This window comes from Anolis carolinensis, chromosome 1, assembly GCF_035594765.1.
Source record: "Anolis carolinensis isolate JA03-04 chromosome 1, rAnoCar3.1.pri, whole genome shotgun sequence".
In the NCBI taxonomy this organism is placed as follows: domain Eukaryota; kingdom Metazoa; phylum Chordata; class Lepidosauria; order Squamata; family Dactyloidae; genus Anolis; species Anolis carolinensis.
The window spans coordinates 160,160,173-160,178,358 of NC_085841.1; the positions used below are offsets into that span (position 1 = coordinate 160,160,173).

At 44.7% G+C, this 18,186-nt stretch overlaps 1 protein-coding gene across 2 annotated transcripts in view; it reads left to right on the forward strand.

Moving 5' to 3' along the window:
- plcb1 (phospholipase C beta 1) overlaps positions 1-18,186 on the forward strand; it is a 650,154-nt gene that overhangs the window by 430,191 nt on the left and 201,777 nt on the right. For both annotated transcript variants that reach the window (XM_062969114.1, XM_062969113.1), the window contains exon 8: positions 15,087-15,187. In XM_062969114.1, coding sequence (XP_062825184.1) covers positions 15,087-15,187 — 101 coding nt within the window. The remainder of the gene's footprint in view (positions 1-15,086; positions 15,188-18,186) is intronic.

The following is an 18,186-nucleotide window of genomic DNA, read 5'->3' on the forward strand; positions in this document are numbered from 1 at the left end:
CAGGAGACTAGCTTCCTCCCAGAATTGACTGGCAGTTCTTTCACTCCAATCTCCCTCCCCTCCCCCCAACTAGTATTATGGTTGGAAAAGGAGTGTTTTACCTTTGAGATCAGTTGTTTTAAACATTCATAAGTGACCATCTTGTGCCCTTCATTCCTTGTAGAAAAACTTTCAGGGGGTTTCAAAGTCTGGCAGTCTTAAAGGTAACATCTTACTTTTTTCATTGCAAGAAAGTAGGGGATATCCTGGGATCCACAGCAGGCTAAACACCAGCTGCAATAAATTTTGTCAGTCGGAAGGCTGACAGTTTGAAGCTCTGGTCAGGGTGAGCTCCTGACCTTGAGCCCAGCTTCCACTAATTTAGCAGATGGAAAGCAAAATGTGAGTAGATAAATACGGACCATTTAAATAGCAGGGAGTTATTTTAAGGCACCCATAAAAAAGAGATGCTAGGAAATACCAGCAATACAATCAAAAGGAGGAAGTTATGAACAAAGCTCTTTGGTAGGGAGATGGAGAGATAGCACCCCCCAGTGGCCGGAACCAAGCACAAGCCTCCATGCAGCCCAAGTTGGGAAAGCCTATATATACTTCTGTCTCTCTTCAAATTGTCTGCCTTGTCTGTATAAAATGGCATTGAATGTTTGCCATATATGTATGTTCCGTAAATCACACTGAGTTCCCTTCAGGATTAGAAGGGCAGAATATAAATACAGTAGAGTCTCACTTATCCAGGCCTTGCTTATTCAAGCCTCTGGATAATCCAAGCCATTTTTGTAGTCAATGTTTTCAATATATCGTGATATTTTGGTGCTAAATTCGCAAATACAATAATTACAACATAACATTACTGTGTATTGAACTACTTTTTCTGTCAAATTTGTTGTATAACATGAAGTTTTGGTGCTTAATTTGTAAAATCATAACCTAATTTGATGTTTAATAGACTTTTCCTTAATCCCTCCTTATTATCCAAGATATTTGTTTATTGAAGCTTCTGCCGGTCCGTTTAGCTTGGATAAGTAAGACTCTACTGTATTGTAAATAAATAAATAAATAAATAAATCTGACCCATTGGCCATAAGTTACCCACTTCAATATTAAATAGAGTATTAAAAGGTTTCTTACAGTTCTTAGAAAATATTACTTAAGTATTTAAGGCAATATATATTGTATGCTAGCAAAACTTACTCTATTGTGTTATAAATGGTTTTACTTGTTAATACAAGACTTTATTCAGCTGCCATTTAATGGTGTTTTATTAGCATGCCTTCCTTATTTGCAAGTTTAACTTTTGCAAGTTTAACTTCAAAACTCTAGTTTTCAAATGTTATTTGCTGTTTGGGATGTATTTTTGCATAACATTTGAACATGATTTTTTAAAGCAGCAGAAAAAGTACAGTACAACCCCCCATGCCTGCAAAATTGATATCCGTGGTTTCATTTATTCCAGTATAGCTCTATGGTATTCTTGGGCCAGGAGTCCTGCTTTTTCATAGGGCTTGATATTATCCACATGAAGTTCAGGAACATATCCTCCATGGATATGGGGATTGTACTACATGTAAAAAACATGTGCAAATTTTGAACTATGAATTTTCTTGTCAATCTAGAGCTTCCTATACACTGCCATATAATTCAGTTTGAAAGTGCATTATATAGTCAGTGAATACTCAAACGTATAGCCAACACCTGCAGGGAAAAGGTTCGCAAGGCTAAAGCGCAAAATGAGCTCAGGCTTGCCAGGGACATAAAAAACAACAAAAAAGGTTTTTTTGCTTACGTTGGTAGGAAAAGGAAGAAAAAGGGGGCGATAGGGCCACTGCAAGGAGAAGATGGGGTGATGGTGACAGGGGATAGGGAAAAGGCAGAACTGCTTAATGCCTTCTTTGCCTCGGTCTTCTCACAAAAAGAAAGCCATCTTCAACCTCAGCAACATGGAATGGACGAAGGATTGGGGGAAATCCAACCCCAAATAGGGAAACAAGTTGTCCAGGAACACCTGGACACTCTAAACGAATTCAAGTCGCCAGGGCCAGATCAGCTACATCCAAGAGTATTGAAGGAACTAGCGGAAGTTATTTCAGAACCTCTGGCAATCATCTTGGAGAACAGGAGAAGTCCCAGCAGATTGGAGGAGAGCGAATGTGGTCCCTATCTTCAAGAAGGGAAAAAAGAACGACCCAAACAATTACCGTCCGGTCAGCCTCACATCAATACCAGGCAAGATTCTGGAAAAGATCATTAAGGAAGTGGTCTGCAAACACTTAGAAACAAATGCGGTCATTGCTAATAGTCAACACGGATTTACCAATAACAAGTCATGCCAGACTAATCTGATCTCTTTTTTCGATAGACTTACGAGTTGGGTCGATACAGGGAATGCCGTGGATGTAGCGTACCTGGATTTCAGTAAGGCCTTCGACAAAGTCCCCCACGACCTTCTGGCAAACAAACTAGTAAAATGTGGGCTAGACAAAACTACGGTTTTTCTTCGTGTACTCTGTGAATGCACACTAATGGAGAAGCTGCGCCTGCGCAGGTTCCGACGGAAACTCTTCCAAGCTGAAGTTCAAATTTTGGCGGTAACCACGCCCCCCTTCCCAAGGGGCATATAAGGCAGCCCCAGGCGCGCGCTCCCCAGTTCCTTTTTTTCCGCCGCAAGGTTCACTTCGGACTCTTCGCATGTCTACTACTCGTTTCAAGCGTTGCACGCAGTGTGCTGCTAAAATTCCTGACTCGGACGGCCACGCCAAGTGCCTCTTCTGTCTTGGCGAGGCTCATGTGGTCAGTACCTGCCGTTTCTGCCTAGCTCTCACGGCTCAGGCCAGAAAGAACAGAGCCGCTCGGCTTAGAGCGGCGCTCTACGAAAAATCTCTCGCGCCAGAACCGACTCCGTCGACGTCGGGTACGTCGTCTTCTTCAGCTCTGAGAGCGATGTCGGCGCCGCCAGCTAGGCCCACGACAACTAAAGCCTCCTCGGTCTCGTCCAAGGCGTCCAGGGCTTCCAGGACTGCTAAACCGGCTAAACCGCCATGTACCGTGACGACGGCTACCGTTTCCACCCGTTCCGGCAAGGTGGGGCCTTCCTCGACGTCGAGCTCTCTGGCTTCGGTGACCTCGGTCCGCTCCCGTATTGGTTCCCCGCCGTCCTCCTCTGCTATTAAGATAGCCTTTAAGAGGGCTCACGAAGAATCTCGTCGAGCGCAATCCGACTCAGCTGTGGTTCCTCCCACACCTGGCAAGTCCTTGAGGGTTGCATCTAAGCAACCGCCGACAAAGAAACGGCTAACTCAACGCTCCTCTTCTTCGGCCTCCTCAAGGCGGGACCGGCCGTCCTCCTCGGCAACCTCCTCGAGAAGGTCTTCTCCAATTCGGCCAGCCCAGAGTCCTAGAGTTGTGTCTCAATCTCCATTGCACCCCCTGTCTGACGGGGAGCTGCAGGACTCACCCCACCACTCTACCCAAACGGTGGTCAGGGTGCCGGTGCCGGAACCCCTTGCGCTGCCTCACTCGTCGCGCCAACAGCTCTTCCCTCCCACCTCGACACCGGAGTGTGGCAGACAAACGGCTCGCCTGGCTCGAGCAGCCCAGGCCTCAGCCTCTAAGGATCCTCGGCTCCCGACCCTCTCTTCCCGCGAGGCCATGCCTCCTCCCGAGACTGTGCTTTCTTCTCCCCCTCAGTCCCCCCAAGGGGCTGAGGAGGAAGATGTTGATGTTGACCGCCCAGACTCTGTCCTTTCGGCCTCGGTGGTCTCCCTCGGTCTCGACCTCTCTCCTCCCCACGATGCGTATGAGGCGGACCCGCCTTCTCCTACTGACAATATTCGTGCTTTCTCTGATCAAATGGTCAGAATGGCCAACGCCCTGGGTTTGGAGATCAAGCAGACTTCCAAAGCAGTGTCTGATCCAGTTTTCAAAAGGGTGCAGGCCCAAGCTCCGCCGGCCACGCTACTCCCTTTCCTGCCTTATCTGTTGGACGTTATCCAGGCCTCCTGGAAAACTCCTTCCTCCATTCCTCCGACCTCGAAGAGGATCGAGACTTGGTACCGTACCGACAATGATTCCTTGGAGTGGCTCAAACACCACCCCGACCCCAACTCCCTGGTCGTTAAGGCCTCTCAATCCTCAGGTCGTCAGTCGAACACTCCGGCCGACAGAGAAGGGAAGCGCTTCGACGCCGTGGGTCGAAAACTTTACTCTGGAGCCCTTTTGCTTTGCCGCATGGCGAACTATGGAGCCTGCATGGGTGCCTACCAGCAGATTATCTGGGAGAAGGCACAGCCTTTCTTCGCTAAAATGTCGGACGAAGACCGCTCCGTCCTCACTACCCTCCAACAGGAAGCTGACTCGCTTGCCCACCACCAAATACAAATGGCGAAGCATACAGGTGATACTGCAGGCAAGATGATTGCCCACGCGATATCTATCCGCCGTCACGCCTGGCTGAGGTCTTCGGGTCTATCTTCATCTTCCAGGCAGGTCATTGAGGACCTTCCCTTTGACGCGCTCGGACTATTTAACTCCGGTACCGATGATAAACTCAAGTCTAACCATGACTTTAAAATTCTTGCGTCTAAATGCGGTGACCAACCGCAACCTCAGCGCACCCGCTGGTTCCCGCACCGCTCCCGCCGCTTCCCGCCGCAATCTTTCAAACACCACTCTTTCAGGCGGCCCTCGGGCTCGAATAATCAGACCCATCACCAACCTCGTCGGGGACCTCATCCGCAAAAGCAACGCGGTCGAACCACCCCCGCCCCTCCGCAGGCCAACCGGCGTGCCTGACGCCAACCCCTGCCAAAGCTCATTGCCCGCTACCGCTGTGGAGCCCACGCTGCCTCGTCCCTCCTGTGCCTTCGCCGACCGCCTAGCCCCCTTTTACAATCAATGGGAGTCCATTACTTCAGATGCATGGGTTCTTCGCATTGTCCAAGACGGCTACGCCTTAGAGTTCACAGACCTCCCACCTACAGGTCGCATTCTTTACTCAACTCCTTCTCCAGAGATACTGGCCGAAGTCGATGCATTACTGGCCAAAGGCGCCATCCGTCCCTCCCCTCCCGAACTGGACCCCTTAAGTTTTTTCTCCAGATACTTTACAGTCCCGAAGAAGGGGGGGGGGCTACGCCCCATTCTGGACCTAAGGGCCCTCAATATATTCATTCGCCCTTCCAAATTCAGGATGGTCTCTATTGCCTCTATCCTCCCGATGCTGCAGCGGGGAGACTACTTTGCCTCCATAGACTTACGAGACGCCTACTTCCACGTGGCGATACGGGAGGCGCACAGAAGGTTCCTATGCTTCAAAGTTCTCGACCAAACCTACCAGTTTACCGTTTTACCCTTCGGTCTCGTTACGGCCCCGAGGGTCTTTACCAAGGTCGTCGCCGCCGTAGCGGCCCACCTCAGGCTACATGGCATCACGGTCTTTCCTTATCTGGACGACTGGCTTCTCGTCGGGCCCGATCCAGTTCTTCTCGCGAACCAGGTCTCCTTCACGCTGCGTCTTCTAAAATCTCTCGGCCTCCAACTCAACACCGAGAAGTCAAATCTCTCCCCGTCAACCCGAATCCGGTTCATCGGGGCCCTCTTCGACTCCGTCACAGAGACTGTCTCACTACCGTTCGACAGATTCCTGGCTCTCCGCCACCACATCGTCCTTTGTCGATCCGCCAGGAGGGTCAGAGCCCGTGCCATTCAAGTCCTTCTGGGCCACATGGCCTCCACGGTCCTCACGACCCCGTTTGCCAGGCTGCGCCTTCGGGTCCTACAAAGGTGGTTCATAGACACTTTCAAGCCGTTCTACCACCACAACTCCAAGTACTTGTCGGTACCGTTGTTCGTCCGCCAGTCCCTCTCATGGTGGACGTCTCACCAAAACGTGTGCAGGGGTCTCCCATTTCATCCAGCCCCATCGTCGCTAACCATAACAACGGACTCCTCCACCTACGCTTGGGGAGCCCACATGAACGGTCTAACGGTTCAAGATCTTTGGTCCCCATCCGAGAGGGCCAACCACATAAACTTACTCGAGCTTCTCGCCATTTTCAAAGCCCTGAAAGCTTTCTCTCGCCTCATCTGTCACAAGTCCATCCTCATTCAATCGGACAACCTCGTAGCAGTATTCTACATCAACAAACAGGGCGGTACGGGTTCGAGGAAATTGATGCTCCTCTCCTCCCGTCTATGGGTTTGGTGCATAGCCCACGACGTGCAGGTCTCTGCAATCCACCTGCCGGGTGCCCAAAACGACTTAGCAGATGCCCTCAGCAGGATGACTTCTTCCTCTCACGCGTGGAAGCTCGATCCCGAGATCCTCGACGGTCTGTTCCTCCACTGGGGACGCCCTACTCTGGATCTCTTCGCGTCTCCCCACAACGCTCAGCTACCCCGCTACGGAGCGAGACTTCCCCCGAACTCCTTTCCCGGCTGTCTAGGGGATGCCTTTCTACTGGACTGGTCGGCGGAGATGCTTTATCTTTTTCCACCGATTCCCCTCATACCGAAAGTTCTCGAAAGACTTCTCTCGATCTCGGTCACAGCGATTCTCATAGCTCCGGCCTGGCCCCGCCAACCGTGGTATCCGGCCCTTCTTCGTCTCTCCAGAGGAACGTTTCGCCCTCTGCCTCCCTCGCCGCACCTTCTCTCAAGGGAGGACGGCAAAATTCTTCACCCGGACCTCCCTTCCCTTCATCTCACTGCATGGAGGATTCTCACCTAGCCTCCCTTCCGCAGAACCTGCAGGATGTCCTTCGGGCAGCCCATAAGCCGTCTACTACCAAGGCTTACTCTTATAAACTCTCTCGCTTTCACGCCTTCCTTTGATCCCGTAATGTCGACACCTTTCCGACCTCGGTACCGGTGGTCCTCGACTTCCTCATGACCCTCGTCGAGAAGAAACTCTCTCTCGCTTCTATCAAGGCCTATCTCGCAGCCCTTTCCTGGTCCTTTCAACGCCATGGTCAGCCATCTCTCTTCTCTCACCACTTGATCAAAACCTTTCTCCGAGGCTACAATAACATCTGCCCGCCGTCGCTACCACCTACGCCGGGCTGGAACCTCGAACTTGTACTTTCTCAACTCACTTCTCCTCCCTTCGAACCGCTTGCCTCGACCGATCTCCGCCTGCTTTCCTGGAAGCTGGCTTTTCTAGTCGCGATCACGTCGGCGCGAAGGCCATCCGAGCTTACTGCTCTCAGGATCGACGAACCTTATCTACGTTTTCACCATGACCGCGCTGTTCTTCGCCCGGACATTACCTTTCTCCCTAAGGTGGTGTCAGCTTTCCACCTCAACCAGGACATTGTCCTACCAGCTTTCTTCGCTAACCCCTCCTCTCCTCTCGAGCAGAAACTGCACCTTCTCGACGTTCGAAGGGCGCTTCTCTTCTACAGGGACCGTACCAAGGGCATCCGTAAGACACAAAAACTCTTTGTCGCCTATGCCCAGGACAAGTCGGGTAATCCCATCTCTTCCCAAAGACTGTCCCACTGGATCGCTCAGGCCATTGAGTTGGCCTACGAACTAGCCAAGCGACCTCCTCCTCCATCCATCCGCCCGAGGTCGACTAGGGGCCTCTCGGCCTCGACTGCCTTCCTTAGAGGTATTCCGCTTGACTCCATATGCAAAGCGGCTATCTGGTCAAACCCTCTTACGTTTGTCTCTCACTACAGACTGGACAGTAAAACCTTAAAGGACTCGGCCTTCGCAAGATCAGTACTCTCATCTTGCCTCTCCTGACTGTCAAACATCCTTTCTCCTTATACTTACCCGCAGGTGACTCTCTATACCTCTCCTTCAAGTTTGGGCCGGTCTCTCCTTTTCCCATATCTACCTCTAGGGATCTGTTTTTCCCTGATTGTGTTGAACAGTTGCTCTGTTGCTTTGTAGTGCCTTATTTATCCTGGCGGTTGTGTCAAAGGGCATGATGTTTTTCCCCTCTCCCCCCCGGGAGAGCGTTTATATGCACTATACGCAATTGCGTGTGTCTATTATGTTTATTGATAAAACTCTATGTTATGTTTCCTCTTCTACTATGCTCATGTTGCATTGCACTGGTCCTTTCGGACAAATTATTGCACTGGTCTCTTGGGACTGTTATCTCAATTTGTCCTAATAAACGTATGTTTGGACATTCACTGTTTGTCGAGTTTGCCTTGTCCCACCATCCGGGACCTAAGCGTGTCAGTCTCCATTAGTGTGCATTCACAGAGTACACGAAGAAAAAGGACAGGTTGCTCACCTGTAACCATGTTTCTTCGAGTGTACTCTGTGAATTCACACAAACCCGCCCTTCCTTCCCCTCTGGCAAACCTCTCCCTTTCTCATTGCCTTGGCGGCGTAGGAACTGGGGAGCGCGCGCCTGGGGCTGCCTTATATGCCCCTTGGGAAGGGGGGCGTGGTTACCGCCAAAATTTGAACTTCAGCTTGGAAGAGTTTCCGTCGGAACCTGCGCAGGCGCAGCTTCTCCATTAGTGTGAATTCACAGAGTACACTCGAAGAAACATGGTTACAGGTGAGCAACCTGTCCTTAGGTGGATCTGTAATTGGCTAAGTGAACGAACCCAAAGGGTGCTCACCAATGTGTCGTCTTCATCATGGAAAGAAGTAACAAGTGGAGTGCCGCAGGGCTCCGTCCTGGGCCCGGTTCTGTTCAACATCTTTATTAACGACTTAGACGAAGGGTTAGAAGGCACGATCATCAAGTTTGCAGATGACACCAAACTCGGAGGGATAGCTAACACTCCAGAAGACAGGAGCAGAATTCAAAACGATCTTGACAGACTAGAGAGATGGGCCGAAACTAACAAAATGAAGTTCAACAGGGACAAATGCAAGATACTTCACTTCGGCAGAAAAAATGGAAATCAAAGATACAGAATGGGGGACGCCTGGCTTGACAGCAGTGTGTGCGAAAAAGACCTTGGAGTCCTCGTGGACAACAAGTTAAACATGAGCCTACAATGTGATGCGGCAGCTAAAAAAGCCAATGGGATTTTGGCCTGCATCAATAGGGGAATAGTGTCTAGATCCAGGGAAGTCATGCTCCCCCTCTATTCTGCCTTGGTCAGACCACACCTGGAATACTGTGTCCAATTCTGGGCACCACAGATGAAGGGAGATGTTGACAAGCTGGAAAGCGTCCAGAGGAGGGCGACTAAAATGATTAAGGGTCTGGAGAACAAGCCCTATGAGGAGCGGCTTACAGAGCTGGGCATGTTTAGCCTGCAGAAGAGAAGGCTGAGAGGAGACATCATAGCCATGTACAAATACGTGAGGGGAAGTCATAGGCAGGAGGGAGCAAGCTTATTTTCTGCTGCCCTGCAGACTAGGACACGGAACAATGGCTTCAAACTACAGGAAAGGAGATTCCACCTGAACATCAGGAAGAACTTCCTCACTGTGAGGGCTGTTCGGCAGTGGAACTCTCTCCCCCAGACTGTGGTGGAGGCTCCTTCTTTGGAAGCTTTTAAGCAGAGGCTGGATGGCCATCTGTCGGGGGTGCTTTGAATGCGATTTCCTGCTTCTTAGCAGGGGGTTGGACTAGATGGCCCATGAGGTCTCTTCCAACTCTACTATTCTATGATTCTATGATTCATATAGTCTAGTTCAATACAGGGTGTTTGAAAAAGAACTCCCTATTCACCATTTAATTTAAATGGTGTATAGGGAGTTCTTTTTCAAACACCCTGTTCAGCTAAACTACATTATATGAGTCTACACTGATCATATAATGCAGCTTCAAACTGCATTATATGGCAGTGTAGATGGGACCTAGGATTCTCCTTGTCAAGGTGTCTGGACACAATTTTTTCAACAATTTTCTAAGTAGTAGTGAATATTCCTTCCAACCTAAATTATCAGGCAGCTTTACCATTGACACAGTTCAGGAAAGATGAAATAATTTAGAGTTCCTATTAGCAGAACATATACAGATGAGAAGAGTTGAAATTAAGAGTTACTGTTTATTTATTTTGCAACTGTTTATGCCTCCCTTTATTTAATTATTTTCAAAAGTAGGCTGGCTAACAACAATTACTTGCATTTAATGCTAATAAATATCTTAAAATGAAACTCGGCCTTTCAATTATTTAATAAATTAAAACAAAGGAAAACCTACACATTTTAGTTTAGTTCGGATTATTCCATAACTGCCTGTGATGAAGCTGGGATGCAAAACTGTGTAGCAGTTTGAGTCAGTACAAAAGTGGCAGGGACGAGTGGGCACAAATCCTTGTGATTGGCATTCCTACTGTGCAACAGACTCTGCAATCACACTAAGAAAAGGTGCTCTCACAGATACAGAGAAAAACCATCATAGGGCTTCATCCTGAAAGCTGGAGGGAATGGGAAACTGCTGATTTGAGCGGCTGTCATCTAGCTAGCATTTGGTGCAGAGCCTCTGACAGGTTTTTCTCTCTTATATTTGTCTCAAAAATTATACTGCCATACACATTCCTTTTTCACATGTTAGTATTTCATCCCTTCCCCGGTTTTGCCGGGCTGAGTTTTTAATCACAATTATTAAGTATTATTTTCTCCCTGCTTCAGTCTTTTCCGTTCATATTCCACTGATTTTATCCTTTTTCTGTCAGCTGATAATCCTGGAGGTTCTGACACAGCCATTTACCCAACATGACGTGGGTTGCACATTTCCGCTCTTTACCAAATACGAACTAGATTGCTTCCGTCTTTTGTATTTTTTCTGCACATCTGATGGTATCAAGAGTGTTTTTGTATTACACAGTTTATGGTAGATTGATAACACTTTATTGTGGTGCCATCCTATGAAATCACAAGATGTATAGTTTGGTGAGATAATTATAATTTTTTTTCTAGAGAGCTGTAGCCAATTTAAACCCACTAGCAGAGAATTTCAAGTACCTTGCCAAGCTAGACATCCTAACATTCCTTAGGATGGGGTCACGGCAATCAAAATGGTGTCAAACTGTTATATCTTTGTAGTGTAGATTTGCTCCTGGTCTCTCTTAATCTGTTCTACCCCTGAGACTTTCTCAAGGCATTTTCTCTCAGGGTGCATAGAATTCGAGAACCATCAAGTTGGAAGAGACTACAAGAGCCATCCCGTCTAACCTCCTGCCATGCAGGAACACCTAACCAAAGCACTTCCAACATATACCTCACAGCCTCTGAGGATGCCTGCCATAGATGTGGGTGAAACGTCAGAAGAGAATACTTCTGGAACATGCACATACAGCCCGGAAAACACACAACAACCCACTTCCAACAGATAGCCATCCAGCCTCTGCTTAAAAAACCTTCATAGAAGGAGACTCCGTCACACTCCGAGGCAGTATATTCCACTGCAGAACAGCTCTTACCATTTGCTTTCCTTCTGCTCAAGATCAACACAAAGCTCATTTTTCATTTGCAACTTCCACCAGTCTGGTGGAGGTGTATAGGACTTTCAATCCAACAACATCTGGAGGGCCATAATTGTTTATCCACAATAAACCCTCTCTTTCTCCTCTAGTCTATCCCTGGGAATCGTATCCTGACACCCAAAGCCCCATTGCACCTGTTAAGTCACATCAGTCCTTTTGCCTGTCTTTGACTTGTCACTAATGAGCATAAATAATTCCCATAACCTTCTCCCTACTCTGGAGATACTCGTTCTTCCCCAGTGTTCAGCATCAGAAAATTGTTTTGGGAGAAATGCAGGTGGATTTTCTGTGGTTTAGTGGGGAAAACTGTTTCCCGACAGCCAGATGCATTTTTGATGTAAATAAATACCATCAATCTTATACCACAAGGTATTGTACAGAAAACAGCCATCTTGTACAACAAAACCATGTGGCTATTTCTTGTGCAAAACTGTTTTCTTCTTCTACCACCACCCCGACATTGCTGCCTAAAAGAAGTGGGATTTTTCATAAATTTCCACAATTCTCATGCAATATCCTTTTAAAATAATTTCTGAAAACAGAATGTAGCACAAACAGCAGAGTTCTTTATTTTATTTTTTTGAGTTACTTCTCATTCAACACATGAAAATATAAGATCTGGAAAATTTAAAGCCATAGTAAAATGTGTTTGGTTTTTCCATTTTCCAGGAGTAGAAAATTGAGAAGAAATTAGAAATGCATAGTACTCATTTTTGGATGTTTTTTTTTTTTTTTTTACAAATCTTGTTATCTTAGGAACATAAAATTTATTTTATATGTAATTTAGTTTGCTCTTAAAAGTATAGTGTGGGATAATTGAAACTACAGCGAATGCAGGGAATAATTACAAATGCACTAATTGAATTGAATTGGAAATGGTTTACGTTTTTACTAATGGAGCTGCAAGTTATTGGATGTGGGATCTAGTATCTGAGGTTTACTGGTGTATCAGAAGCAGGACAGAGGTTAACAATGGAGACAGGTGAAAACATTAATTAAAACTGTAGTAAAACAGAGAGAAATCTATTTTCAGGAGGAAAAGCTGAGGAAGGGGAAAATACTAATGGATATTTTGTCTAGTTTCATTTTCTGAGTTATCATTATCAGTTTTTACTTCTGATTTTTTGTCTTTCTGATCTTCAAGGACATCTAAAAATGGAAGGTTTGAGATAAACTTTCATCTCTTTAACATTAGTTTCTTCCTTAATTTGCTTTATTTCTAAATATAGAACACATTCTTCCACTTGTGCTGTTTCAGCTCTCCCACACAATATTGTATCCGTATTTGGGATGTTAACTGCCATCAAGTCAACCTCAACCTATGGTGGTCCTCTGAATGAAAGACTTTAAAGACACTTTATCATCATCAGCCCTGGTCAGGGCTTGCCTCTTTTATTGGGTCAATCTGTCTGTAATGTGGCCTTCCTCTTTTCTTACTGTTTTTTCCATACCAAGTATGATTTTTCCAGCTATATAATTGAGTCACCTTTTCTTATGATGTGGCCAAAGTAAAGCAGCCTTAGTTGAGTTCTCCTGAATTCTAGGCAGAATTCTAGGTAGACCCATTTGTCTTTTTTGGAATCCATGGTATCTGTAGAATTCTTTTTCAGCACCACATTCCAAATCTGTTGCTGTTCTTCCTATCAACATTATTCACTGTCTAGTTTTCACAACCTCATTAGAAGCATTAAAGGTGAGAAAGTGTTCAGAAATAGGCAAAATGCACAATATCTAAAGCAGGGGTCCCCAAACTAAGGCCCGGGGGCCGGATGCGGCCCTCCAAGGTCATTTACCTGGCCCCCGCACTCAGTTTTATAATATATTTTTATATCACTTTTAATAATATAATATATTGTATATACATATACTATTGATAATAATATTATGTTATACAATATAATACTAATAATAATACCATATAATAAAATTAATTATTTAATTAATATTATATAATACTATAGTGGTATAGTTCAATATAGTAATATATAGTGTTAATATTGTGCTATGCTAATAATATAATATATTGTATGTACATACAGCTGCTCTGAGTCCCCTTCGGGGTGAGAAAGGTGGGATATAAACGTAGTAAATAAATGCAGTAAATAAATAATTTTAGACTTAGGCTCGCCCAAAGTCTAAAATGACTTGAAGGCACACAACAACAACAACAATCCTAATTAACTTGACTATCTCATTGGCCAGGAGCAGGCCCACACTTTCCATTGAAATCCTGATAGGTTTATGTTGGTTAAAATTGTTTTCATTTTTAAATATTGTATTGTTCTTTTGTTGTTGTTGTTGTTACATTACAAATAAGACATGTGCAGTATGCATAGGAATTTGTATTTTTTTTTCAAATGATAATTCGGCCCCTCAACAGTCTGAAGGATTGTGGAACGGCCCTCTGCTTCAAAAGTTTGAGGACCCCTGATCTAAAGGAACTCATAATCATTGTGAAAGATGAAAACTTACAATTAGCAAAGGGGGCTCACCTTTTCTATGCCCTGAAGTGTAGTGACGGACCAATCCATGTCAGAGAAGCACAATACTGTATACAAAAAGCAATCTGGGATGCTTATGCTCATTCTCCCATGTCCTACCATATTCAATTTAATATAATAATTGTAAGAGAGCTAACTTAGCAGAAGATGTGGGAATTCCAATACAGCATTTCCTGGTTGTTCATGGCAATGGAGCAACAAATAACTAGCAGGAAGTAAAAGTACAAGAGAGGAAGAGTGTTCATTGTCAGATAAGAATCCCAAATTAGAATAAAACATTCATTCATATATACAAATTGTAATTTACTGTCTTGCAAATCATGTTAATTGCTGTGGTGGAGAACTGGCTTTTGAGAAGTAGAAACCAGACAAATTTGAATAGTGGCCTGTTTGTTACACACTAAATCATGTGTTTTTAAATTGATTTTCAATTGTGGTGGCCCTAAGATGAACCTGTCATAAGTTTTTCTCGATCTGAGAGGATGCAACATGCCTAAGGTTACCTAGTTGGTTTCCAAGGACTAATGGGAAATCGTACTCTCATCTCAAGAGTCATTGTCCAGTGCTCAAATGACTATATCATGATAGCTCTAAAGTTCTTTAAATTCAGAAATTTTATATATAACTAAATATATTTCTAGAATCAACTGAAGGGGCAATCACCAAAATCCTGTTGAGTATTATGTCAGCAGACCAGTGGTTGTTTTCTTGATATTTTTTACAGGAGGAGTATTTGATAAAATACAAAGGCAGTTCCCTAATTCATCTGTAGTATCATGGACTGTCTTAAAATCAAGTCAACACAGCTCCACTCCTCTCATATCCATGACATAAGCTGGCAACCAATAGAATGTTTTTGTTTTTGTGATTGGCCATCTGATTTCTATGGACCTCATTCATTCACTGGCAAGAGGACCAATATGATGAGTGAGCTTGGAGAAAAGGGGCACAGGTCCTTGTCTATAGAGGCAGAGTTGGTCCTTCACCCACACACAGAGCCTTATAAATCATCCAAAGAAATGGGAACCAAGGAAGTCGATGGAAAGTAGAAGGGTTCTAGATTTGTTAGAGATAAATTACATGTCTACTGCTGTAGGACTGTGCTGAGAAGTAGTTATAATGTGATAGGATCTAAGAAACATGGCTTTAAATACTTTATTTGAATTATCTTCCACAGAACGATTTCATTCCTCAAGATGACTTCACCCCAGAAATGTACCGAGAATTCCTGAGCAACCTGTGCCCTCGGCCTGAGATCGACCACATCTTCCAAGAGCTGTAAGAAATTCTGGAAAATGCACTTTATGCTGATGATTATCATTTGATATTTGTCTTTACTCAGGGTTACCAAAGGTGTTGTGCAAGCTCCCAGCATGAAGCTGTTCTTGCTAAGAACCAATCTCTAGATCACATTGTTCCATTATTTAACTAACAAGTTGTGTTGAAGCTCCACATGTCCTTTTCTCTGAGGTTTTGTTGCTATTTTACATCGCTTGAACTTTAACAGGAAATTATTCCTAGAGGAATATCCCTGCCAGGCTGTGTTCCTCTTTCTGGCATATGCTAGCTTAAACTCTGGTTAAAGTAATTGGACAGCAAGAGCAGCTGGCAAGGGAGAGGATGCCATGAGCAGTGTGTATTAGATAACTGCCTCTCCAACCCCAAAAGGCTAAAGAAGGAGAGAGAAAAATATAGTGGAGTATAATGCTCACAGAAGATGTTATCAGTGCTTACAGTCAGCAAAAATTGAATTAGCAAACAACTGGGCTCTTGTGGTTTCATGCTCTGATGCCCTGGGACACCTGGAGCAATCTAATTGTAAATATAATATTTAATCTGTCCCTTTTCCCATGGCATTAACTCTCATGTCTCAGATACTGAATTCTTCCAGAGGCAGAGGCTAGCAATACATTAACTGCTAGCACATGTAAGAGAGTACTGACATTTCCCCGCTGTGTGCCTCAGAACCATCGGAGAGAAAAGAAATTTGGAAAGGGAGTCATTTAGAGTAGAGAAAATGTGAGTGCAGAATAGTTTGGACACTGACTCCTCTTTCAGTCCATTCTCCATCCAAAATTCTTCCTCCAAAAGGTGTTTTATTTTCTAAAGCTGACACCTAGGCTTTCTTATAAGGCATTGCCATATCACGTGTAATTTGCCACTGAGTCAGAGTTTGCGTTCCTGGAATTCCAGCAGTTCCCTTGTTTATGGCAACCCTTTTATTCCTTCCTCAAAAGGATTTTGCTTGATACTGCTATGGCAGCAATGTTTCTTCTAACCATTTAACTATGGAATAAAGAGAAGTGATACACACTAATGTGTTGTTCAATCATTTTAATGCAAATGTGAGATTAGCCTGCAGGCAAGGATGTATGTTAATGACTCCTATTTGTGTACCTCCATCTCCATGGGTTCCATTTGTTAATATGAATGAACTGAGGTGGAAGGGGCGGGAGATGGTCAGAAAAGATAACTGGGTTTCAGTGTGAGGGGCTTCAGTTTTCCGGCAAACCTCTGATTGATGTGGACCAGGAAATAGGGCTGTCCCAAGATACTATGCTGCCTAAAATAGAACAGTCAATGACATCCCATTCATCCAGATCAAACTGCATTCGTCCTCAAAGTCAGCCAAATTGTTTTGGCACATGAGGTAGAAAACTTCCAGAAATGCAAGAATAGCAATCAAAATGGCTAGTCATTTATTTCCTGAGGTAGCTGACTCATTCTGCCTACTGGTGAGGGTTGGCCTTGATTGAGAAGTCTTACTGTCTTCCAACACATACTCATCTTACTATAAGGACAGAGCATGTAGGTGACCAATATCTTATGCTTTGAGATGTACAAGGTGATGCAGTTTAAGTGCCCCCTTCTCAGCTATAATTGGCATTGCTTTCCAGATACTGCAGGCAGTCCCCAAGGTATGAACAAGATAGGTTCTGTAGATTTGTTCTTCAGTTGAACGTGTATGTAAGTCGAATTAGGTACATTTTTAAGTGTAACTCCAATGAGATATAGATATCAGTTTTAGGTAGGATAGGGAAGGGTTAACAGTTAGCTGAGTTTATTTTGCTGTCTGTGCCCCTATTCAGATTTCACCTCAGTTTCTGTGGATTTTGACAATAAAATGGCTTGTTTTGGAAACAAGGGTTGGTGATAAACCTTCTGTAAAGAAGTGTGATGTTTTGATTTATGGATGACATGTTTATTTGATTTTGTTTAAACAGTCAGGTTTGGCTAAGTTTAAAATGGTATGTATTGGAGTTGATAATACAGGAAGGTAACCATCTTAGCATTCTAAGGCAGGTTACCCTAGCAACGGGGGCGGAGCCAGCCGCTGTTTGAAGGAAAAAGGAGGGAACGTTTAAAAACCCAGTCAGTCAGTGAGAGTCTGTAATGGTGAAATTACAGTGAGGACTGATTCTCAAGTGGAGGATCAGGGTGGCTCAAATGAGGGAATTTGAGTCAATTCTAAAATAAGGTGACTTATTTTAGGGAGTCTGTGATTTCTAGTCACAGGGAACGGACTGGCTCCAAGTTTAAGGAAACCAGGGAAGTTTGGATCTTAGTCTGTGATTTCTAGTCACAGGGAACAGACTGGTTTCAGATAAGGAAACCAGGGAGGCAGACCTCTAGTAGGCCCGACTAAGCAAGTTAGGTGACTTGTTTAGGGTTATTTATAGAGGCTGTGGATTAGGGGAATTAATCCCAGTGGATCCAAGAGATCAGTTTCTAGTTTAGTTCTGTGAGAAGAAAGTATTTTGAAAGTTGTAACACCTCATATCTAATTGTAACCGTTAATCTAAGTGCCTTTAAGAAGTTATTGAAACCACTAAGCTCTGTACATGCAATAAACTTGTTTTGATTTTTATTCCATCTAAGTCTCTGTCACAATCATATTCTAAGTTAAGCAACCTCACACATCTTTACACCTTCATTTGAGACACCTTTCTCCATAATAACCCTTCTGAAGGGTAGATTTTTCTCACTTCCTGTTATTATGCCCGTTCTTAACTAGGAGTTGTTTGTAAGTTGGATGTTTGTAACTCGGGGGCTGCCTGTATTATTATTGTTATTATGGGAAGACAGGTATCTGAGTTTAATTTGAATGTTTCTGTCAGGCTGTGTATTCCCCCAAAGCCCTCCCCCAAACATAAGTGTGTGACTGTGGGTTTTCCAGTCAGCTGGCAACTTGCAACAACATGAATTACATAGGATCTTGTTAGACAAGGAATACCCAGAGGTGGTTTTAGTTGTTCCTTCCTCTGGAATACAGCGTA